Source organism: Nothoprocta perdicaria, unplaced genomic scaffold (assembly GCF_003342845.1).
Source record: "Nothoprocta perdicaria isolate Ctin4 unplaced genomic scaffold, notPer1 scaffold_139, whole genome shotgun sequence".
NCBI lineage: Eukaryota > Metazoa > Chordata > Aves > Tinamiformes > Tinamidae > Nothoprocta > Nothoprocta perdicaria.
The window spans coordinates 1,593,130-1,618,806 of record NW_020454527.1 but is presented as its reverse complement, the minus strand read 5'-3'; the positions used below and the strand labels follow the sequence as shown (position 1 = coordinate 1,618,806).

Below are 25,677 nucleotides of genomic sequence, written 5' to 3'. Positions count from 1 at the left end.
ACGATCTGGAAATAAAGTGGAAAGCATGAAAYTTGTGCTAGTGTAAATGGGGGAAAATCTGTCAGTRTCCTTAGAGCAAATGAGCAGAAGGATCTGCAGTGATGGAATAAAATCCCTGCACAATCTGGATACCAAGCTTCAGAATCTTGGTTCCCACCATTCTTGAGCTGTCAAGGAATCTCTGAAACCTTATGGCAAATTGTGTGTCATGCTACTAATTACTTCCTCACCTACTAACAGAAATGCATGCAGTCAACTTGAAGGCTGCAGATGTGATGATGAATATTATGTGCATCAATATGCTGCCACATGAGAAATTTTTCTTTTTAAAGGGCCTTGCAAACARCGTATTCAGTTATGAGAATGATGTAGAAATTGAAAGGTGAACAATCAAAAAAATTAGAATTAAGATTGCTGTAATAATCTAATTCTTCTTAGAGTATACTGATTTTATTACATTTTTGATCAGTCATTAAAGATCTATAATACTGCACCACTTTCTACTGTCGTTGCATCTGCACTTATGCCTTCCGAAGTACCTTCCTGCTTTGAAATGATGACCCACCTCCTTTTTTCTTTTTCTCAGTTATGTGTGACATCTTTGATAGGGTGAGTGAGAGTGAACCATACAAGGAACCTCAAGCTCCAGCGGATCCCAGGATGGTGGACTGAGCAAATTACTTTTCCTTGCGGTACAATGGTCCACCAATTGCTTTGTGAGACATATGTTGCATGTTTAATGTAGACTTTTAATTGTATGTTTGCTTATAGCTATGGATTCTGCCTCAAAGGAAATTTGCTTTTCACACACACACACAAATAAGAAAATAAGTTAATTTTATGTTGTATTTTATTTCACATATTATATTTAATCGTCCTAATAATACTTCTACATTTTAAAGTAGTAACACCTGTGAACTTCTTTGCAGAATGTGGTCGAATAATTCCAGGAGTTGTAAAAGGAAGTAAAATGATGAAATTGTATGTGGACACTGCACCAGACAAATTTGTAGGACTCTGCTTATTTTTCGTTCGTTGTACAAATGAAAACCCTATAGATGCAAGAACTATACATGAGGTATTCTCTCTTCAAATTTAAAAACTAAAGAGACAGAAGTAGATATTTTTGTTTCATTTGTTTGTTTCACTGTTGTGACATTATAACTTTAGTAAACTGTCATTTTGTATGTTAAATTATATCACCGTGAACTGCGCAAACACTCCTTACCCTATCTGCTTTGGAGAGAGAACCAGCAACTTTACTAGTTCAGCAAGCACTTGAGGCACTTTGGTTTCATTATCTCACAGACCTCTGCTGAACAAGTCAGTATTTACATCTTTGTTGTTGATGTTRTTTTTGTTGTTCTCCTACTTACTGTTATTGAAGAGTTAAAGACAGTGAGTACAACTGAAGTGTTACTGAAATCTGTGACTGCTAAAAGGGGTCATGTTTGCTTGGAAAATATTAAAGCAAAATCTGGGAGAGAAAAGTCTACTTACACATTTCTTCTTGATGCATCTTTGAATGTATGAAAATAACAATTATACAAAGGAAATTATGCAGGGGTTTTTGTTTGGTTTCTTTTTTKTCTGCTTTATCTTCATGTAAGCCACTTTACTGGATATATGTGGGCCTGATCTTGATTTATACCTACCCATTTTTATACTCTGGCTATGTCCAAAGAACAGCAAGCTGATAAAAATCGGTCTTGAATATGTATCTTACAATTATTATGGTTTCAAACTCTTAGGACAAAACTTCATTTTTGCACTTATAGTGTTTTGTATTACATGTTAAGCGCATTTCATTCCTTCTGAGATCTGAGAAGGCAAAAGGAAAAAAATATTACAGGTATTGAAATGTGTCACAGTATTGGACATAAATATTGCTTTGGGGTCAAACTCCTTAAATCAGCAAGGAGGGGGAGGAAAAGGAAAACTGCAAGTATTTATGTCCTATGAAGGATGTTAATAATTGCTGTTTCAAGGAACACTGGCTTACTAAAGGTATTTCAAACTTGTAAAGATTGTTTTCAGAGCATAGTGAACCAAAGGTTGTTCAGAGTATGGTGAAAAAATTGATCTGATCAAAAGCAATAAAAATTGAGGCAGATAATTGCTTCATATTCAGAGCATTTTCATTATTTACAGTCTATTATTTAGCATGTAGTTTGAGATGAGGACATTTAGAATGTTCTTATTTGCTATACACTACTTAAAACATTTCCAGACTTTCCACGCTATTTGGAAGTAGCTGGAATTGGAAAAATACAACTTGGCAGACTTGAATCGTTTTTGTGTTCAGTCTTTTATTTCAAAACAATATGTTTATCAAACATAACCGCTTTTGTAGATATCATTATTTAATACAGATTGTGCCTTTTTTAAGGCAAAATTGGAATGCCTTTATAAAACTACTGAAAGGTACTGCATTATTAATGATCATTCTGTTTAATACAGGATATATTCTTTAGTGTTTTGGATGCCACTGAAGGACTCCTATGTGGTATTAAGAACATGATAGAAAAGATATTTCTTCCGGCTATCCTTGCAACAAACAATTGGGGTGCTTTAACCCAGACCAAAGAAACAAAAGACAAACAGAATTTTGTGGAAACAATTAACAGATACCTTGCATTTTTAGAAGGTAAGCATTGCATTTAGGAAGCAAATATTCCACTTAAGAATTTCCATTCTTGGGTATGAGATGATTTTTCCRAAGAAGAATGCACTGGATTTAAAAAAAGTATTTTATATCTTATATAAGTGCAGTAAAATGGCTCTAGTGATGAAATAAACTGATTACAGGCATATATTTCCAAAGTTCAGTTGCTTACAGTTGTAGAAACAAATTTTAGTGTCTATAATTCATCCTGTATTGTAATTTTTTTCTGTTTTTTTTTTTTTTTTTTTTTTTCAGGTGCTAGAATAAGCATCGAAGGAACAGTTGAGCTGAAAAAAGTAGATCACATTGATTTTTCTAAACTCCAGTCTTTTGAGGAAGTAACTGCAGCAGCTGATAATCCTGAGATGATTCACCAGCTGGAGGAAGTGCTTATGATATGGTATAGGCAAATTGAACGAGTAAGTTGTTGTCTTAATGTTTCAGGCCAACCTGAATGTGGATAGATATTTATAAATGACACGTGAGACTTGCCTGAAATCAGTTAACACTGCAACTGTATCTGGGCCTGGATGTGCCAAGTGTTACACTGGCAGAAAGAAGGCAGCTCTTATTCCTAGGATCTTACAGTCTATTAAGAATAATAGTTTCTGAGCAGCTAACACAGAAATGTAAGAAGGATGCAGGAATAAAAGTGCTGGTGTAGATGACCTAAATATTGTTAGATGTATTCTGTGTGTTACTTAAGTTTCTGTTACCAGTCATAGTAACAGGTATGACTGTTGGCTAGAATGATCTCTGACCAGGCCAAGCATGGGTGATTGTTGTTGTTATTTGTTTATTTATTTTGTCCTGTGTTCCTATATGTAGCTTTTTTCTTAGTTATTAAAGAAATTAGTAACTGAGATTTCCAGGATCAAGCATCAAATTCGCTCTGTTAATGCAGAATCTGTGTAACCTGGGACATACTATTTATGAGGTCATACTATATTTAGTGTATTTAGCTCAGAAGAACAATAATATAAATGAAATAAATGTAAGAACTGACTGCATGTTAATCTGCATACAGCTAAGGACACTTAGATTACCGGAAATTGTATAAAATTTCTTAAAACAGCTCTTTAGCTTTTTAAAAGTGAAGTTATATTTTGTGCATTTTGATCCATACATTTTATTAAAGAAAAAAAAAAAGTATATGCCTCTACCAGCACAGCTGGTGACAGCATTTGAACATAAGCATTACTTGCTTTGATTTCAGTTTAACAATATGATTAAGTGTAGTTCTGAATTATGGGATTTTTCCACATCAGAACTATTACTATGTGATAAGTTTGCTTCTCTTCAGTTAATTTATTAAAAATGTTTCTTTCGTTCTTTATAACATACAATAGACATGTCAGTCACTGTATACCGCGAAACTGAAACAGTATCTGACCTTTAACAACAGTTACAGAAATGAATATAGATATCAAAACATTAGTTTGACTCCTACTTGTTATTCTCTGATATTATAATAGTTGCTATTGTGAGAGCATGCCATTTTGTTGTTTCTGTGTTTGAGCTGATACACCTGCAGTACATTGCACTTTGTCAGGTAGAAGCCCACACCCGGACAAATGCTGTTTCAAGGGTCTCTGCACCAAGTTCTAGACTGATGCATGGACACGTTTGAGTATTTATTAGAAGTCTGTTGGGCTTAAATCAGGCTATATGGAGCATTAAAGGTTTTCTTCCTTATAGATAACATATAAAATTACAGCTAATTACAAGAAAGTTTTAACTTGAAAATAAGGACATCTGGATAATTATTAATTGTACAGAGTTGCAAGTATTAATCAGGGATACAAACACTATTTTACATTTAATTATTTTCAAATTGATTGCAGGTTCTAATTGAGAGTGAACAGATGAGGAAAGAGGCTGATAATTCAGGTCCACTGACTGAACTACAGCATTGGAAATGTATGTCTGCTAAATTTAATTTTATAATTGAGCAGATCAAAGGACCAAACTGCAAAGCTGTCATTAATATTCTGAATGTTGCACATTCTAAAGTATTACAGGTAATTCTTTCTTCTTTTTATTGTGGTTTTGGCCATAGTAGACGAAGCTTGCAATTTTTACTTTTTTATTGCATTTACAATAAATTTTATTTGAAGAATTAAGACTGAGGGATCTAGGTTTTGTTCTAGTGCGCTTAATATRCTGAGAGAAAGAATGAGAAATTTAGGGATAGACAAAAATATTATCAAGAGAAGTAAGTTGTGTTGCACTTTTTGGCAGTGCCTTTTAAAGTTTAAGTCACAAAGATTTAAGTTGTCAGAAATAGTTTGCAATGTATGAAATTGTTGGGGTTTTTTTTGTTTATATTTGTTTGTTTCCCTGTAGATGTGGCAAGAGTTAGATGCCAGAATCACAGATGCAGCAAATGAATCAAAAGATAAYGTGAAGTATTTATGCACACTTGAAAAAGTTTGTCAACCACTGTATAACTATGATCTTGTAAGTATACGTTTCATTATTCTTTGAGCATAATTTAAGTATTTAAAAAGAGTGTCCATAAGACAGACTTGAGGGTGAAAGGAAACTTCTTTCAATTTGCTTCACAATATTTTTCTAAGTATTTTCAAGTTAAATATTAAAATTAAGGATTATATTTTTATGCTCTACATTAAAATATAGTGTTTTGAAGTATGTATTAATAATATCAATAATTTATTAATAATATAAGTGCATATGAACAAATAAACTCAGTCAGTCCTGAAATACAATTTTTAAAATGAGCTAAGACCAGATATATGTTTATATTAAAAAAAAGATCCAAAATATGTATAAATTGAAGATTACATATGTGTCAATGAATAATGACTCTGCCCTTACCAGATTACTAGAATTGCATTTATATAGAAGGAAAAAATAAAAAAGAAACTTAAAGGTTCTAAATGATATTTCTTTTAGCATGAGATATTATTTTGATGTGTGGAATATAATGGCACAAGGTGCTTGCAGAAGTATCAGATTGTCTGAATTCCAATTCCCATTTTTCCCCAAATAYCTTAGAGATTCTTCTTTAGGCTGTATTTTTGGACATTTTTTCAGTGTTACTTTATAATAAAATTGAATATGTCCATGCAAACCGGTTGCAAAATGTTACATTGATTTCTCAGTAATATTATCTAATAGTTATTATAATAGATTAATATTTCAAAAGGTTGTTGCACTGTAGGTGGAAGGAGGAAATATCCTAGACAAAAAAAATGATTGTCTCACTTTTAATTATTTCTGTTTTGGTCCTACCTGCTCCCTTAGTTCTGTCAGGGAGTATTGTATTTTCTTTGAATTTTCTGGCATTTTTCATACTTTGAAGTTTTAACTGAGGGAAAGCAAAGATTGTGATAATATGCAGCCTAGAGCTGATATTGTATGCTATAGTGGGAGAGAGGACYGTGATAAATAGGATTACTAAAAAGCAGATTATCTTCGACTTTCTACTGCATCACTAGAGGGTGCCAAGTACTAGACTATAAAAGTCAGTCAAGCGTGGATCAGATTTGAGCTGCTTCATCGGCACTAGTAAGATGAAATTCTTCTTATCTTAAACAAATTAATGGGTAGAAACCCATTTTATTTTACTAATACAGAATAATCAGGTAGTATATACAGGATATTAGGTAATAATTAGAGAACTTAAGGTATTTTTCTGCCTCTTATGATATTCGCATTTTTAGGTACTCAAGAGTTTTAATAAGYATCCTCAGTCTATATGCATTATATGCATATCTGCATTAAAGAAATATGGATAATTTGTTGGTAGCCTTGATTCCTAAGTACTGTGGACATAAAACAATATTTTCAGTGCTTTTAAGCAGATAGTATTCCTCTCATGTATCACATAATTTGGGTGCTGCTTATGTTTTTAGTAAAATTCATTTTTTGAACTGAGCCCTCTGTTCTAGCAATCAGTTACCAAATGAAAAGGTCTTACCCAGTAACCTCCTTTAGAAGACACTGTGTTGCACATAGCGGGCTACATAGGGTAATCAGTTCTAATTGCACAATTGAAATTGCACTTATGAGAATGCCAAGACTTGTTTGTTATCTACTTGATAATTAAAAATAGCAAATTCATTACCATTTCTGGGTATTGTTAATGGATTATCTTTGCTAACTATTTTKGGGAAATACTTCAGAAGTGGTTGAGTTATAAAATGCCTATAATGAYGTAGTTTGATTTCAGTGATATAAATAGTCATAATACAAAATGTGTGAAAGATTTAGGCTTCGCATGTCATGATTGAATTAGACACTCATAAATGCTTAATTAAATGAACATTATCACATTTACTTTATGAGTTCTGTGAATTGTCTGAATGAAACATTTCTTATAATGGTTGTTATCACAATGTAGCTGCACAGCATGTATTTAACTGATTTGCTTGAAGGAAAACCAAAGTATTACTGAAGGAAGGTCATTGTTAGCTGTTAGAGAAATACCTCCTTTTGAGCTGAAAAACAAAACCTTTATTGCTTAAATTGGTGTTCATTTTTAATCATCAAAATAATATTTTTTTTTATGAGCATGATTAACTCTTTTTACAAGAAATATTTTGGTAAAATGCAGTGAAATTTTGAGGATCAGATAATATGATTTAAAGACAAATGTCATTTAGATTTTCCGAAATGGGAAATGCTGAGATTGGAAAAGTAACATTTTTCTCAACTCTGCTTTAAGATATCTATGACACACGGAATACAAAATTTGATAAATGCTATACGAATGATTCACAGTGTTTCAAGATATTACAATACTTCTGAGAGAATGACGTCATTATTTATAAAGGTAAACATATTATGTATAATCATTATAAAAAACAATACAATTTTGCTGGGAAGAAAATTTTATTTAAATCAGTAGGACATTATTTAAAAGAAGCAATAGTCAATGTCTATGACAGAAAGGAAGTACTTTGGTGAGGAGAGGATTGTGTTCCAGAAAGAAATCTGTTGATATTCTCGAATGAGCACATTTAAATATTTATATTCTGAGTTTTGTGACACCTATACTCAGTTTTTCACTAAATCACGGACTCCTTAAAATTCTCTTAGTATCAGCCTTGAAGACATAACTAAGCAGAAGGCTGTCAATCTGATTCTTTCTATTCCCCAAAAAGATGCGAAAGATGAAAAGACTCCTGCTTCACAAGCAAGTCGTCCTTGAAAAGTTGATTAATTGAATCCCAAACTATTCTAACTTAAACCTCAAATTAAAACCAGTTAGATAGCAATAGAAATGTCAATGTTGTCCTTCTGTCCATAACTAGCAAACTCTTTGAATCTCTGACAACCTATTTCTGTCTGTTGACTGATAAATGTRTCGATTGGCTATCTCCTCAAATAAGGAAATTGATAGTCCCCATTGCACCACTTTTTTTCTTTTTATAAAAACTATAGCCCTTACAGCACCATAGTTTTTAATGTGAAGTGACATTTTATGTTGTAAGAATTCAATATGATCATTTCAACTAGGGAGCTTTTCCTCTCTCTTCCACATCCTGCTTTATGGGCCTCTTTCTAAAGATCCCTAGAGATGACAGTAGATTCCAGCTTAGAGCTTCACTGATTGTTGCATTAGAGCTGCTTCTGAAGTGGGGTGTTTTTTTGGTCTTTCATTCACTCACAGACTCCTAAGACCTGCCTACAGAACAGATGTATGGGGAGAATTGGTTTATATGTTCCATATTTTTTAATGGATTAAAAAACATTCTCTGAGATGTTTCCTCTATCTGCATTCACATYCTCTATCTCTGTCTTTATAGAATCTTGGTTTTCTATAGTTGGGAAGTAGAAGAATGTTCTCTCCTTTGCATAACTGTAGGAGACCAAGGCAGAGGGATATTGCTAGGATAGAAAGTTTTTAAAATGCTTTGCTTAAATAAAGCTACATATGCACYGTGTATAGTGGCAGTTGTTTACAGTGTGTAACAGTGACGACAAAACCAGAAGTGAAGATTAGCTAACTTTTATCTTTGTTCTTGAGTAATGGTTGGTGACATGCTGTGTTTATATGTTTACATGGCCATGCTTATAAATTTTATATGTATTCACAAATACCTTTTAGACACTCGATCATACTTCTGGATATATTTTAAGACTTTTTATCAGATGTTTGGTTTGCATATGTAATATTTAGCCTGTATCATTCCCACAGGTAAAATCTGTATGAGCTTTGATTGTACTAAGATATGCATGTGGCAGWTTTGTCTGAATTTCTTTATAACCTTCAGATCTATTTATTTACATTTGTCTGCACTAGGTCACAAATCAAATGGTTACATCCTGTAAAGCATATATTACAGATGGTGGTTTGTCTCGTATTTGGGAACAGGAGACACCAATAGTCATTAGCAAAATTAAGGTTTGTATTTTATTTTTTCGTATTTTAAATTATTATTTATTGCTATTTACAGATAATGGCTTGCTTAGTGAAGGGTAGCTCTGAAATCAGATATTTATTATTTAGAATTCTACAACTTAATGTGATTAAAAATTTCCCCTAAGTCAGTGATGTTTAAAAACAAACTTGTATCTTAGGAAATTTAGAAGAGAAACAGATATTAAATATATATTTTTATGTTATTTTGAGTTGTACTTGAAGGTAATGAATGCAAAGACATTTAATAAATATATAAAAATAAAAAGGACATTTAAAACATCATTAAGAGCAGTAAGCATTTTTTAAGAAATTGAAATAAAGCTGAATGAAGAGGAGATAAAACAGGTTTATGGGGAAGTTTTGGGAGATGCAGGGTAAAGTATGATGCACAAGGAGAGGCTTATTTCAGCCTCATTAGTAATATGGAATAAAACATAAACAAAACCTTAAAAGGGTATTACCTAAGAAAGAAAGGCAGGACCTGGTAGAGTGCTCTGTAGGAAGGAATAAAACAGTGTGMCCTAGGTGTCCCTGCTTGAGCAGTGGGTTTGGACTAGATCTCTAGAGGTCCCTTCCAACCACAACCATTCTGTGATTTTTCAAAGGCAGAATAAAGAGTATGGAAATTAAAAGAAAACAGAGGGGAAGCCATTGAAAGGATCTTAGAGCATGAGAATACTGTAAAAGTAGCAAGATGACCTTTTACAAGACCTCTTTCAAGAGCTAAAACTTCCAGTTCTCCTTTTGTGCTATGTTTTTAACTGAACTATACAGCTTTATGTCAATACGTTACAAATATTGSTACGAAGGAGAACACTGTACATAAACAGTTGCTAGTAGTTTACTGACACTCAACTCCCTCCCTGATGACTAACTGCTTTGTGATGACAGCAAGTTTGGGGTGACTGTTCTCCAGTCTCTCACCCATAAGCACAGCATAACGAGTGTATTTGTTCCTTTGTTAGGACTGCATTCTTCTGTTGAAAGAATATCAGAAATGCTTTCATAAAACAAGACAACAGATTTTGGAAACTCTAGGGGAAAAGTCATTTGAAGTGTCAGAGATGTACATTTTTGGAAAATTTGAAGCATTTTGTAGAAGATTAGAAAAAGTAAGTATACTACAAGCACTTAGTAGTAGAGAAAATTGGGTCCTCCAAAGAAGCTTAGGAGATGGACTCAGCCTTAGATGTTCCTAACCATCTTTGCAACTTTTATTGAGATACTAGACACCTACACAGAGTAATTTATTCCAGTATTTTGGTCAATTACTTTGCTTTGAATTTGTTGGTTTCTTTGTTAGTATGTTAGCTACCTAATTAATCTAGATTTAGGCCACTTTTCTCAGAGGTTTAAAATTAAAGGAAAAATATCCCACTACATATCCTGCTTTTGCCTTTTCAAACTGTGTCTTAGATGATTAAAATTCCTGTTACCACCAAACATTGTTCTTATGATTCTCTTTGGTGTGGTCCTAACCTTTGGCTTGCTAGCCTGATGAAAGGATTTTAAACTAGCATTGGTAGAGCCAAAGGAAAAGATTCCAGGTGCTCTTAGGTGCAGAATAAGGTCAGAAGGGATAAGAGAAGGATAATAGGGCAGTATTCACATGGTGAAAATGCTGAGATTTTGTCGTTTTTCCATATCGTGCAAAAATATATGGGTGTGTGCATCTATGTATGTGTGTATACATACACACACAAGCAGTGTTCACTATGTACTTTTTTCTGTGTGTGTGAAAACTCTTCATATCATTGATGTGAGTGCATCTTTTAACTCTTTTTCTCAATATTACACCATTTCATTAAACAGTGAAAACTGAAGGGAAGATAAAAAAAAAAAAAATCTTTACCATTTCTGAGTCTGAAAGGACTGAAAGGTTATTGTTTAGTCTACTCAGATTTTAGTTTATAAGTAGAAAATTTATTAGGAGCATGAACCTGATTCTTATATTTCAGATTACAGAGATGATAACTATTGTGCAAACTTTTTCTGCGCTGAGTATGTCTACCATTGAAGGGATAGATATTATGGCAGTAAAATTCAAAAATATCTACCAAAGCGTTCAAAAGAAACAGTATGACATCCTTGATCCACGGAAAACAGAATTTGATGTGGATTTTGTGGACTTCATGGCAAAAATTGAAGGTTTAGAGGTAGGTGATAATACTGACTCTGTTATGGAAAAATCACTATTTGATCAGTATCAACCTGGATGCCAATGAGACTTTGGATTGTGAATAGAGAATGCTGTTTTTCTTTTTGTGCTTTCTATTAGAATTTAAGATGTGCTTCCAGAATTCAAAATTTACTATAATGGCTTTTTACTTAATTTTTTTTTTTGTTTTGCCTTTGAAGATATGCAAAGATCCTTAGCTTCAGACACCTATATCTTAAAAAAAAAAAAAAAAAAAAAAAAAAAAAAAAAAAAAAAAAATCAGATCATTGCCTGTTTTCTTGAAAGCAAACTCTGAAGTTCCACTAGATGGATTTGGTCTGTAACTTGGTTAGATCTTGGCTGGAACTAAATTAAAATTATTTTGAATAAGTTAACCTTTGATTGTTTTGCTAATTGTTTGGCATTTTAAGAGATTACTTAGCTGTTGCTAGGCAACTTATATTTATTCAACATAAAACAATTAAGGCTGCTAGTTTGTACTCTAAGGAATAAAAATTTTAAATGGTATTATGTTAAGTAATTATCATACTTCAAAATGCTAATATATGGCTAGAAAAACTGTACTAAATTATATGCCTTTTAGATGCAAATACAAACCTTTATGCGTACCTGTTTTGGGAGAATTTTGTCTTCACAGAATGCMCTTCAGTTACTTCAAAGGTATTGGCAGTTACATTTTAAAATATTTTAAAGTAATTTGGAATGATTGATTAGCACAATTTATACCATACACTAGCTAATTTCAGAATTAATAAACTAATTAAGAACTCTTCATTACTGGTATTTTTACCATGTAGTTTTTATAAGAAGGTTGGATTTTTAGTTTTCTAATGTGCATCAAAATATTCTTATATTTTTCCATGTCATTACAGTTTATTTTGTAAATATGTTGAAAATATTAAGAACAATCTAAAAACAAAAAAGCAAGGTAGAACTTAAAGTACAAAATTTCAATTCCAGAAGCGTTTTCTAAATTTGTGCTTCTCCCATGTCATGTAACATTCCTGTTGCCCAGAATATTTTTTCAAAAATACTATTTTTTGTATTGATTTTAATTAATTTAATCCAATGCAGATTTCAAAATCTGAGAATGCCATGTCTTCAAGAAGAAATAGCGCGTACAATTGGTTGTATTCTTCAGCATTACGTAGCAGAACTTGAAGCTACTAAAAAGGTATTTTATTCCTCTTCAGTAAACACCATATTAAAATAAAAGTTCTAATATGAAAACATTGTATTATTCTTTTGCTTATTTCATTAACTGACTGTCAGAGCTGAGAACAGCTTGCAAGCAAAGGAGAAGCAAGGTTTTTCACAACCCTTCCTTGCAGAGCTTTTTCACAGTGGGCTGATCCCAAGTTGCAGGGCTGCACCACGTTGTGCCTGGTCTTCAATGCAGGCAGCGCAACTCCTAGGAGGCATGGAAGGGGCTGGAGAACCTACTGGTATACTCAAGGCCCTGTTGTATGTAAGCACAGCTAAGAAACAGCAAAATATGATAGTGGCATCAATATGTATATCTTAGAAAAGTAACATGTGAGGAAATAGTAGTTTTTTCTTTTGACTTTCTTGTAACTCCATAAAAACGTTCARTTTAGAAGGAGGAAAGCATTATGGAACTGGAGAAAAACAGTCAACATTTCTTTGTTTGTTTGTTTATTTATTTATTCTCTATGTTTATATTCTCCTTAGCTTTACCAAATTCAGAAAGATGACCCGCCTCTTGCTCGAAACATGCCACCTGTAGCAGGAAAAATTCTATGGGTCAGGCAGCTTTTCAGGAGGATAAGTGAACCAATCGACTATTTTCATGTAAGCTAACATGAGAAAATATTACATGTTCTATTAACTAGTGAACTGTCTTTAACTTACTTCTGTAGAGTAACCATACTGGCTTCTCTTTGATGTAATAACTTCTCATATACAGAGAACCCTGAATATTTGTATGTCACCAGCTTGCCTGTAGATAGTCTGTTTTATACTGACCTTAACATACATCTGAATATCGATACGGCCCACGTGAATGTTGGCATTTATGGCTCTGGAGATTTATTAGTTTTCCAATACAGAGTCCTTTATCAGAATAATCAGAATCTTGCCTTACTAAAGCAGTAATATTTCTTGAAATGCTTGAATAGTTCTCATACCAGGTATTCAGGGGCTCCTGTTTAATTTCTTCTATACAGTGGAGACTTTTCATTTCATATTTCTTTTAGCTGGGCATAATCATCACCTAAATCTACACCAAAGAAGACTGATGGAAATAGCATTAAGTTAACAATATCACAAATTATATTTAAAGTGTCAAAAACTGTATCAAGCATTAATGATTCAAATTTGGAACATAATGAAGTAAAAATGCTTGTTAAAAAAAAAAAAAATTATGTGTATAAGAGTAATACCTTTAATATGCTATGTTCCTAGTGAAATGGATGACCAGTTCTACCCAAGACTGAACGTCATTTATTTAGAGTTTTGCATACAAAAGTGTTGTGATATTGTAAACTTAAATATTGTGAAACTTAATTAAGTTGTTAAACTCAAAAGAAAAGTAATGCTACCCTTTTCCTTTGATATAGTTTTAATTTTAATGTACTGTGTTTTAATAGAAAAATTCAAATATCTTGAGAAGTGCAGAAGGTAAAGCAGTTGTTCGATTATACAACAAAATTTCATATGTCTTGGTGGAATTTGAAATACTTTATCATAATGCATGGGTGAAGGAAATTTCACAGTTACAGTATGGTAAGTAATTAAATAGGTAACTGCTATTGAATGCTAAGTTTACCTAAACAAAATTTGACAATCTTTAACCCTCAATCTTTACCCTTCAATAATTCAGATTAATCATGTTTGAATAAAGAAGCCTGATAAAACAAATGGCTGTTCCTGCATGGCTTTGAAACTTAATTTTAATGCAGAGTTTTGTAGATTCAGAACACTGTTCACCAGATAACTTGAAGAAATGCAATGAAAGAAGTTCCAGGCCCTTAGTGTTCAATTTCTTAAATATACACTATTTATTTGTTATATAGTCAACAGAGCTTATTAAAAATTCTGCTTTTTGACSTTTTATTTCATTTTGAATTTCTGGAATATTTCCATCTAAGTATTCATCTTCTGAGTGAACATCTTCCTGTAAGATACCGAGCATATATTAAGTTTGGAATCTTCAGGTCAGATCCCTAGAAAATGAAGTTAATGTTTTTTTTCTTAACTTGAGTTAGAAAATTGTGCCAAAATAATGCTGCATTTGATGCTTGTCCACATCATGAGAATCAGGTATATGTGGCAGAAAACTGGTACTGAGGCAGTTGATTCTTTAATTAAAAGCRACATGAAGCCATTTTGAAAGACAGATTCTTTTCTTTTTTCCTTATACAAAAATACTAAAATTTGTGCTCCATAATAATTTGTGCATCAGAATCAATGGCTTACACTAGTAATTAATGTAAAACTATCTTTACAGCATTACAAGCTACACTGCTTGTGCGTCATCCTAAAACTGGGAAGTTCCTCATTAATTTTGACCCCAAAATTCCTGAGATTGTCCGAGAGACTAAATGTATGATAAAGTTAGGTCTGGAAGTACCAGAGCAGGCAAAAAGGATGGTAAAAATAGAAAATAACCTGAAGTCAAATAAGTTGTATTTGGAGGTAAGCATAATAATGATCRTTCTTCCCCTTTTAATTAAAAAACCTCTCTTTCTGTTTGCTTGTTCTTAATGATTACTCTGAGAGTTACTTCTGTGTACAAGAGTTATTGAATTCCTCTGAAACATGTGAGACTCGAGCACAATAGCCACTGCACAAAGAGAGTAGAAATGTATGGCATGAAAGCTGCTTTCATTCTTCCTTACTAATGTAAAATGATAAATATTTACTACCTTCCAAAAATGATTTACATAGATATGTACTGCMTATGTAAATTTCTACACTTAATAAGCTTTTTCAGCAGTATTCCTTTGCTATCTCCATTTTTTTGTATATTAGGCTGTTAAAATATTCTTGAAATAACCCTTATCTAATAACCAACAGGGTCTTCTCCAATGTTACGAAGATCTGTGTCAAGAAACACCAACTGTTTTTGTCAACTTAATGGCACCAAAAATGAAAAAGGTTAGTATTGCTAAGTAAACTTGAATACATTTTATAAGAAGTTGAAGTAACTTCATTATAGTGTAAACTTTAAAGTATTTAGAGAGATAGGTATGTTGCAAATTTCATGAAATTTGGTAAAATCTTGAAGATCCAGTATAAAATTGCATAAAGTTTGCTCTTTTGAATCCCTTRTGAAGTTCTCAAAGTGTAATGCAGTAGAATAAAGTCTATGAGAGGTAATACCAACAGAACAGGATAGGATGGATGTACAGCAGAGATCTACACGTCTGGCTTTGATGTGTCACTAAATTAGCATTATTTCAGTATAGATGGTCTTCAGTTTAGCTTGAAGAAAATTATTAACAATGGGAATTGTTAGTCACTTCAGTGATGCAGAAATGTTATCTACTGTACTAAAAGTACCATTTTATGGGAGCTGAAGAATGCCTATCCTATACACTTCTTTTTTAATTAAACCCTTACAAATGTATGAATGGAGAAATAAGTTGATCTAATTAGCTCTTTTTTTTTTTCATTACAAATACTAACATCAGAAGTTTGAAGAGTTTGCATAAATTTGTGTGACTGCATAATCATTGTGTACTGAAATATGAGATACAAATTTGTCCTTGCTTTTAAGAGTTAATTTTTAAAAGACAGAGGGATAAAGTAGTCACCAGTTTAGTGGTGAAAATCAGTGAAAAGTTCTCGAGTGCGTGATAAGAATTTCAGSGATTTTCTGCAAGAGAGACAGGAAAGTTTAGTTTTCAAGACATGGTGGTAGTACAGAACCTGCTTTTCCTGAAAGTCCTATATCCCTTGGGGACACAGAATCTGCGACATATGAAGGATATTGGTGTAGGTGATGCAGAAACAGGAAAAGAGACTAATTTCAACTGCATGCAGAACATTCTGGAGATGATAGAAATCCAGAGGAGACAGACCATGGGGGTAACCAAGAATTCRGTCAGGAAAGTAGTAGGGAAGGGAGGTGTTTAAAATCATTAYAGATGGGATAATAAAACTTGGAGAGAAGCTAGATATGACTCAAAAAAGGAGGAATGAAAAATGTCATTAGGAAATTGAAAGACAAATAAATTACTGACTATGAGATCTCTGCAGGTTAAAATATAAAATGTAAGATGTGGCAGTGAACTTTAATTTTAATTCCTGGAAGTAGTGGTGTCTGCTAATAGATATTTTCCTGGAAAGAAAGGGGAAGGTTTGTTGGACAGGCATGCTAGACAGCTGTGGAAAGAGAACATAGCAAGCATTAACATCCCTCTCATAGAACCCAAACATAAATATAGTGTAGTTTTCTTCTAAGCTTTTCTCATAAAATTGAAACTGCCCTTACAAAATGTGGACAGAACACTTTCTGTCATCAGTGACAGCAGTGGTTCAAATAACAATGTTTTTTATTTTAAATTGCACTTCTACTAAGCTTATTTTCATTTATGAAGTAATTAATTTTTATGCTTAGATGGAAGCTGTGTTGAGGCAAGGACTTACCATGTTGACGTGGTCTTCTTTGACACTGGACAGTTTCTTTCAAGAAGTTGATGAAGTTCTGTATATGTATAAACAGCTCTTGAAAAAGGTATACATGTTTCATGATGATCAAAAATGATAGTTTAGAGAAATTATTTCAAGTATGCTGCTCTTCATATTGTGAATTAATCTATACTTGGTCTAATTTGTGTTGTTTATCACTTTTTTCTCCTCTCTTTTTCTAATCTTAAAGTCTTTTGTGTTCATGTTTTTACCTCCTTTCTTTTTCTGTCCTGCTCCTTCAAATGAGGATTTTAAGAGGATTTTCTACCTTTTAAGGCTATTGTACTTTTTCTATATGGGCACTTTTTTTTTTCTTCTCTACAGAATATACTGTATATATAATATAATTCTAAAGAAGACAGTATGATGCTAATATGATTTTCTGTTTTTAGGTTAATGATTTAAGTGAAGTGCAGATTGATTTGATATTAAAAGAAATATCAAATACTCTTCTTATTGTTTTACCAGTAGATGGTCCTACTAAAGTAGACGAGATGTTGAACAGCAATGAGGTATGTGCCACTTTACATCCTTGAGCTTGAATTTTTGAGCACACAGCTGCTTTACCATTAGATACTCTCTGTGTATGAAGGTGCTTGGACATATGCAGCCATTTTTTTCCATGAATAACTACACAAACTTTTTGATGAAAGAAAAAAAATGCTTTCCAATAAGTCTATTTGAGAATTTAACTCTAGATTTTTTTTTTGGTGTTTTTGTTTATATTTTTGCAAACAGAGTACAAGTAAATAAAATTGATAAGGGCAATTGAAAGGGTTAATAATTTCAGATTGTGCCTTCATTTCTGTTTTCAGTGCTTGAAAAATACCAGAACCTTTTACTTTTATAACAGTGTAGCAGAACCTTTTATTTTTATTATTTCGAATATAGATTTGGGATTTGGTTTCTCTATTTTCCTTTTGAAATTTTCATTGAAACCATCTCCTTTCTTAAAACAGTGTCAGTCTGAACAACTGAGTTTTCAAGGAAGTATTTTGATCTACCATGAAAAGAATAGAGAGAAGGTTATTGTTTAGATAATTCTTTTATATTTTTATTTAACAGCTTTACACTAGAGAATGTGCTGAGTTACTGAATCACAAAAGTATGCACATTGAAGATGCTGTTCAAGAACTTGTTTCTGTATTTGAAACAATTTATGAAATTAAATACTCTAAGAAAACTTCAAAAAAAGGTACATTGCCAGGTAGATATTTATGTCTAAGAAAAGTATTCCTTGTTCTATTTAGATAGTATGCATCAAATTTGACTTTAGTTTTCTTCAGGCTTATTTCATATTTCCACCTATGTCCTGATTCTCTCTCTGTTTACAACTGTTAAGCCAGTTGTCTATGAAATTAGGAGGTAATTTGCTATTGGTGAAGGTTCTAGAATTAATTTGCATCCTTCAGTTAATGTTTCCAAGTTTTGGCCTCTAAAGTAACTTATACTTCTCTTGGCCACTTTTTATAACTCGTGTGTGTGTTTGTGTGTGTGTTTGTGTGTATGTGTATGCATATGCACAGTGTTTCTTTCTTCTCAGCTTTATATGTGTTTGATACTGTCTCTATGTGACTTTACTGCCATACTGCCTCACAATATATACTGCTATATTCAAAGTCAGCCTTTGCTGTTTGGTAAACACAGAAACAGTTGAGCATCAGCTGCCAGGGTACAGTACTCATAGCTGATGAGTGTGTTTGGTCACCCATTGCTGTGGGGAAATCTAAGATTTCTAGCAATCTGTTTGTGGCTGAAGAAAGATCTTCTGCTTTAGGAAAAAAAATATATCTTTAAGCTCAATCAGCAATAGAGCTTCTTTTCTCACGTTTATAAAAGATATGTTTCTGTGTTTTATGTGGCTTATATTGCACTCTGGCCTTTTTCAGTTGATATATCTCCTTCTACCTACCTATCTTGACACGTATGGATAGTGCATAATGTTTGTTAGACTGAGGCTCATCTGCTGGGCTCTTAATTTCTTCACTATTGTGTGAAATAAACCAATTAGATGACACAGTTGCTGCTACTAAAGTAAAGAGCAATAATGATCTGACTGTAAGCAGACACAATTTTCATCTAACAAAATRTATTTTTTAATTTACAGTGAAAGCAAAGCGAGTGGCATTTGGAGATGATGAAGAGGAGGAGGAGAAGAGTTCTGTAGCTCGTCCTGGTGATGACAGCAAGGATGATGATAAAGAAGATGACTTTAAAAAGGTATTTTATGACAAAAGAAAATTAAAAAATATGATCAAACTAGTAAAAATGAATAAAAATTGAGTTCTGGTAACTGAATGCCTACATTGCAAGAGGAGGTCACATGAAAACATCATACTTCACTTAAAAATCATCAAACAGCTTTGCCACATAGTGAGTTTGAAGATCAGTTTTATTTTTAAAAGCTTTTCTTCATCCCATCTCCTTCAGAGGGGAAGTGGAAGCGGAGACGACTACTGGAGCTTGTAGGTATTGATGCAGTAATGCAATGAAGTTGCATTGTTGTTTTGTTCCTAGTGGTCTCTTTTTTTGTTGTTGTTTTTTTTTGTTTTTTTTTTTTTTTTTTTTTTTTGTTTTGATCTAGTACAGTCAGAAATTATTGTATCATTTTGCATGTTTTTTTTATATAGATACAGAGAGCCCAACATTACTCTTCTTCTGTCTCTTGCAAACATTCAGAACTCAGTCTTTTGTCTCTGAATAAGGCAAACAATTTCTTTAAACTTTTTTGCCTTTCACCCTCTTTTCTATGCAACTTTTACTCATTTATTGTTAGCTATTTTGCTAAAGGTAAAAGCATTTTCCTCATTTACATTTGGCTATTTTACTCTTAACTTTTCCCTTTGGGTTTCTCATGTAGCTTAAGCATAAATCCCTTCRGAAAAGAACTAAGCTGTTTAACTGWAACCTTTTGGAATAAACTTCTATTCCTGTCTGAACAAAATAATTTGTAACGGGGATTTTATTTATTACAGAAATGTAAAGAAATGGTTGCATATTTCAGCCACCAGCTGCTAGACAGTCTCCTCAAAGCTACCAGAATGTCTTTGGATACTCTTAAAAAAAGAATATTTGTCTCAAGGTAAGTTGTAAGTGGAAGATTCTTTCAACAATATTATCAAAATACTGTTATTTCTACATTAATCGAGTAATACAAATAGTTCACTCTGTGTGCACATATATTATTTGTCAAACAGTTTTGAACACTCCTTGACTCAAGCAAAACCTGTAAGCCTTCAGTTCTTGTTGAAGTAATGCTTTGGAATCACACTTTTGTGGATTGCGTCTTTATATTACTAGTTCCAGTTTCTTTCACACAATAAAAGGAAATTTCCTTTTACTATTTTTTTCCTTCTGCCTGCACCTTTTTTCTTTTTTGTTAATTCCCCTTTGGTTTCCTCTGGGATCTCTTTTAAGATATTGTTAATGTAGTTGGTATAGTGTATTTGTCTCACACTTAGAACCAGAACTTGAATGACCATTCTAGTTTGTATGTGGCAGCTTGCCTATATGTACATCTTAGTTTAGTTTAACTCTGCAAGCATGGCTGTGTGCTCAGAGTTATTTATCACATGTTTAAGATCACCCATACACTCCTGATGATAATGCAAGATTCATATATGTGTACACTTCTGTTTTCATAGAGATTTCTCTAAGGTCTTCACTACTGGATTAATAGTTTACTCTGAGATGTGTTTTATTTATTATACTATTCATTTTAAACCCTTTAAATATCAAGCTTCTGAAAATGATGTCAAGTAGCTAATACGTTGATGTAGAAATTATCTATGAGGGTTCCTCCAGTAAAGGAACCTGAAAATGATATTTGTAAGATAATTTTAAGGCATTTCACAGTGAAGTATTCATGGCATACTTCAAATTTATTTTCAGCAGAAGTACATATGGACGAACAAGTTTTTTTGTTCGTGCAAGCAAATCTGAAGAGATTGTTTCTTTCCTAAAAGCAGAAGTACATTTGGCTATTCCTAATGTGGTAAGTGATATGTTGTTATTTAGTTAAGGTAAAATATACTGTACAACAACTATTTCTGCATKTCCAGAAGAACACTTCTTGTAAACTGCCATCTATTCAGGCAGAGGACAATTGCTTGGTTCTTTCAGTGTGCTGACAGTCCTAATKTCTTACTGGAATTTATAGAGCCTGGTAGGTTTATGTTGTTGTTCTTGTGTCTTTCAGCAATTACATKGCAATCCGGTCATTTGAGGTCTTTGCAGAATTAATACAATTCCCTCTCATTTTTAGTGTTTGAATTGTTAGGAATAGATTTATGTTTATCTATTTTTTAAACTATCTTGTTCCTTGTCTGGTTTAAATTCTTTGTGTAACAAAAATCATGAACAACATTTTTGATCAGCTTGGCTGTATAGTCATATCAGTAGAAATTTAGAGGACCAGGAGGAAGAAAACTGAATGAAAGATGAGAAGATTCAAAAAGAGGTGATGAGCTATAGATTTCTGTGTGCAAATAACAAAAAAGGCAACATGTTTGCAGAGAGATGATAGATGCATTTAGTTTTTTTGTAAAATGTTTCTTGACTGGGGCAATCGCTGCAATTCACCATAAGACCAAAATTGAAGTAGAACCAAAGATTTAGATGCAACTGAATGTGTTATTTTTAAAAAAAATCTCCATAATGCTTATAATATTTTAAATTATTTTGAATAGGTAATGGTTCCTAGTTTAGACGATATTCAGCAAGCCATCAATCGTATGATTCAATTAACATTGGAAGTAAGTCGCGGAGTGGCTCACTGGGGACAGCGACATTTACAAAAAACTAATTTAACATCAGAATCAGGTACACGACATATTKCTTCAACGGGAAAATTAGCCAAAAAAGAAGAAAGTAAGTCTTTTTTTTTTTTCTATTTGAACTTTTTAATAAATATTTATGAATATACTCATTTGTTTTAAAAGGACCAGTGGGTGATTTTTTTTTTTTATTTTCCTAGCTTTATTTTTTTCATCAAAGGCTGTAATTGTTGGGTATATTCCTATTAATATTAATTAGAAAATTAATTAGAAAATTAATATTAATTAATTAGAAAACACTATGCATTTAATATTATTGTCTCAAAGAATTCATTTTGCAATGATTAGTCCACTGGTCTGGATTTTAGAGAAAGAGAACTTAATTACAAGTTTCATCGTAAAGTTTTTTCTAATCTTGAGCAACTCATTTATTTCTTTTTTGAATGTCTGTCCATGTGAATATTCACACGACATATAGCCCTGCAGGCATTGTACTTGGATGCTTTTTTTCTTAGCATTATTGCTAAGTGTCTGTCCAAATGCTTTACTAGCATCCGTAGAACCTCCAATACACTTTCCCTGTCATATGTTTTTAAATGCTTGGCTGTGCCAAAATGATCTGTGCTATCATCTGCACAGCAAGATGTTGTGATTCCTTTGGGATACCCTTAACATTTTGTAGGAGTATATGGTGGGGTAATTTGTTTTTAATTGTTTGTTTGTTTTCTAATAGTGCAGAACTGGGGCTTTATTCGTCTTTCTGTAGTTTTAATCTCTAATTAACGTATAGAAGAGTGGCAGAAGAACGTCCTCATCAGATAGAAATAATTTTCTTCTCTACTTTGTCAACATATAAAATCACTAATTGCCCATTTTTCTTCGCTTTTAAGTTACTTTCTAAATGAGACCATCGTTGACATAGAGAGATATATTAGTGTTTAAACAATGAATTTTATCCAAACTGGCATGAATGGATCAATCTGAGACTTTGTTTCTAGTGACCAGATCCCTGAAAAGGTCTTAAGCCTGAAACAGAACTTGAACTTGGGTTCAGTCCCCAGACAGAACAGGAGGATAGTGTTTTCCTGCTCACATTTCCTCAACCTGCTTCAAAACCACTTGGGCCCTTATTATGACAGAACGGGCTCATTAGATCTCGGGGCTCAACCTCCACATTGGGCCCAATAGTCTTAACARTTCCTCAAAGATGGAGAGATATGATAAATTGTGTTTTATTTAATTTGCACTTGGAGATGCTAAAGGAGACAGAACTTCTCAACAGCAGTAACACTGGACTAGGAGTTACAAATGTCTAAACTACTTTTGAAAGTGTATTTGCACATGAAGGATGTATAAGAATTTCTGGACTGTCCTTTCACATTCCTTCTCTTTATTCAGCCTTATCCTCTTTCAGACAAGGCTCAAAAGGCTCCATATCTTGTAACATAAATACAGCCCCAGCACAACAAGTTTTATTTTTGCATCTTGAATGATATGATTTTTTTTCTTCTTTGAAGATGTCACTAAATGGAATAACAAAGCATATTGATTCAAAGCATGTCAGATTTCAAGAAATTTGTACTATTTGATTGAAAGGATTTACACAATTAAACTTTTTAAAATTTGTGAATGAAAAAGTAATAAATTTCTGAGGCCTTGTCGTATTGTAGTTACAATCATAGATACTCATGACAGAGGAAGAAAATTGTATTTGGAGAACTGAGAATGCTTCTTTCCATGTAGAAAGTTTGTTTGCTCTAGTGCGTAAAGCCTGTCTTGAAATAACACTACGAATGAATATGAAGTAGACAAACATGGCAAGTACATGATTTTCCATGTCATTTGTACAATGAGTCTGTGCAAATAGACTCACTGAATGGCATCATTGGGACATGAATATGTTAGATGAGAAATATCACTTCATACTGTTAATGGTCCATTCATTTATATGTATTTTCCTTTTACAGAAGGAGTTGAAGAAGTACTCGTCAGAAAGCTAAGAAATTTTTATCCAGGTGTTGCAGAACACAAAGATATTTCTAAATTGGTTGTGCTCCTCTCCTCCTCTGTGAATTCGATCAGAGAGGTAGCTAGTGAAGCACTGCAGGATTTTCAGAAATACAAAGTGTTGTGGACAGAAGATAGAGATGCCAAAGTTCAGGTGAGTTTAATATAGGGTTGTTTTTCGTTAATCTCCTCATCATATGTTGAATTTAGAAAACACTGCAGTTAATTAAGTTCTGCATTCTCTATCCAAAAACAGCACTCATTTATTTGGTTATTTGAGCTGTAAGTTGAATTGTCAGAAGTGTTAGAGGGGAGGAGAAAAAAAAAAAGCACAAAAAACTCTTTGCATTTAAAGGTTAGTAGGAGAAAGTGAGATGACTGATTGCTASATCTCCTTTGTTTTATCCCAGGTTAATTCAGTTTTCTATTATCTGTTCTGTTTAATAGACTACACTGTAGCTAGCATTTATAGCTAGATCTATGAATATCCTATCAGTGTTTACTACAGGAGCACTGGTATCTCTTGCATGTTGCACTGGAGCTTGTGCAGTTTAAGTGAGCTATAAACTTGCGCATTATATGCAGAGCCAAGAATATATTTATTTAACAGTCAAATCTAATAAATATTATTGATTAGCTCTAACTATTACAGAAAAGGAATACTGTTACAGAAAAAGCCTTAATAGCAACACAGTCAGTTGTTATGCACATAAGCTCTAATTTCTCCCTCTCTCCTCTAACACTGTGCTAATCCTCCCACCACCCATCAGGGTACTCTTGGACAAAAGAATGGAAATGGGAGAACAGCTTTCAGAATGTACTGCTTTTCAATGCCATATAGATATACTGTATGCAGGTCTCCTGTTGCATAGCATTTCCAAAATGCAGCCATTTAGAGTTGCAGAACTTTCCTGTTCTTGAGAAGTTCTGCTTAGGGAAGTACTTAGGAAACTTCTTCTGCTCTGGTTGTTTTATTTGTAGTTAAATTTATAGTGTATTGATATCTGTTCTGACACCTGTTTTCACAAAGCTAGGAGGCATTTAATGTTTCTCAAATCCTTCTTTTTCTCTTAAGTATAATTGGAATTTGCCAGTGATCTTGAAAGCTTTTGATAGATAAATCAAATTATATTGGTATAATATTGGTGTATTTAGTAGCTGCTGCATCTTGTTTTTTCAAACATAAAAAAGGCTATTTGTTGATTGCGATTTTACTCTCTACACAGCAATTTCTGGCTAGCTGTCCATCTCTGACAGAAATTAGAGCAGAAATACTTCACTATGCTACATTTGAGCAAGAGATGGAAGATTTAAAACCTATTATTCTTGTTGGGCCAATCGAATTGCATACAGGTATAACATGTTCTCCTCTATACATAGTATGATAATAATTACTATGAGGACTGTGTTTTTACTTTGTTTATATGTTGCTTCTCCCTATAGTACTTTTTTGACTCTAAAATACTTTTTATTTTGGTGCAGAAAAGAAGGCAGACTTCTTATGTTGAACCTTCAATAATACTTTCTAGTTGTTCCCTCTCCACTCCCTGCTTCAGATGTTTTTACAGGAAAAATGCTTCAGGCATTTGTGTATAAAGGAAACCACTCARAATTTGTGAAACATTTACAGCAAATATCCATGCCAGGATTTAATCTGTGGGTCATTATCATCAAGCTGCCTAATCTTAGGACCCTCCAGAAACTTGCTGAGTTAGAGACCTAATCATCAGTAAGATCCACAGGTTCTATGAAAACAGGAGATTCAGTCAATAATGCAGATTGTGAGCAAATCATCCTCATGTTAACTTAAGAGGACATACCATAATATAAAGTTGTTAGAATGTGTTATTTGGCTTGCTGCAAAAAAAAAAAAAAAAAAAAAAAAAAAAAAAATCTACATTTTCCTGTACACCTGGATAATTATAATTTAAAGTCTTTTCAGTATATACCAAAAAAATTTTGATGAGTAGTTTGCTAAAAATAGAAAACCAAGCAGTTTAAGATA

General features: G+C 32.9%; 1 protein-coding gene across 1 annotated transcript in view; it reads left to right on the top strand.

Annotated features, from left to right (window-relative positions):
- Positions 1-836: 836 nt before the first annotated feature.
- The window catches only part of DNAH8 (dynein axonemal heavy chain 8), a 101,090-nt gene continuing 76,249 nt past the window's right edge, over positions 837-25,677 (top strand). The window contains exons 1-25 of the mRNA XM_026034051.1: positions 837-1,078; positions 2,461-2,647; positions 2,921-3,084; positions 4,510-4,686; positions 5,012-5,125; positions 7,356-7,463; positions 8,937-9,038; positions 10,022-10,168; positions 11,015-11,212; positions 11,819-11,895; positions 12,310-12,409; positions 12,928-13,047; positions 13,845-13,980; positions 14,705-14,892; positions 15,274-15,354; positions 16,820-16,936; positions 17,283-17,402; positions 17,956-18,060; positions 18,538-18,562; positions 18,998-19,110; positions 19,866-19,972; positions 20,788-20,884; positions 21,579-21,759; positions 23,633-23,826; positions 24,899-25,025. Of these exons, the coding sequence (XP_025889836.1) occupies positions 971-1,078; positions 2,461-2,647; positions 2,921-3,084; positions 4,510-4,686; positions 5,012-5,125; positions 7,356-7,463; positions 8,937-9,038; positions 10,022-10,168; positions 11,015-11,212; positions 11,819-11,895; positions 12,310-12,409; positions 12,928-13,047; positions 13,845-13,980; positions 14,705-14,892; positions 15,274-15,354; positions 16,820-16,936; positions 17,283-17,402; positions 17,956-18,060; positions 18,538-18,562; positions 18,998-19,110; positions 19,866-19,972; positions 20,788-20,884; positions 21,579-21,759; positions 23,633-23,826; positions 24,899-25,025 (3,193 nt within the window). The 5' untranslated portion in view covers positions 837-970. The remainder of the gene's footprint in view (positions 1,079-2,460; positions 2,648-2,920; positions 3,085-4,509; positions 4,687-5,011; positions 5,126-7,355; positions 7,464-8,936; positions 9,039-10,021; positions 10,169-11,014; positions 11,213-11,818; positions 11,896-12,309; positions 12,410-12,927; positions 13,048-13,844; positions 13,981-14,704; positions 14,893-15,273; positions 15,355-16,819; positions 16,937-17,282; positions 17,403-17,955; positions 18,061-18,537; positions 18,563-18,997; positions 19,111-19,865; positions 19,973-20,787; positions 20,885-21,578; positions 21,760-23,632; positions 23,827-24,898; positions 25,026-25,677) is intronic.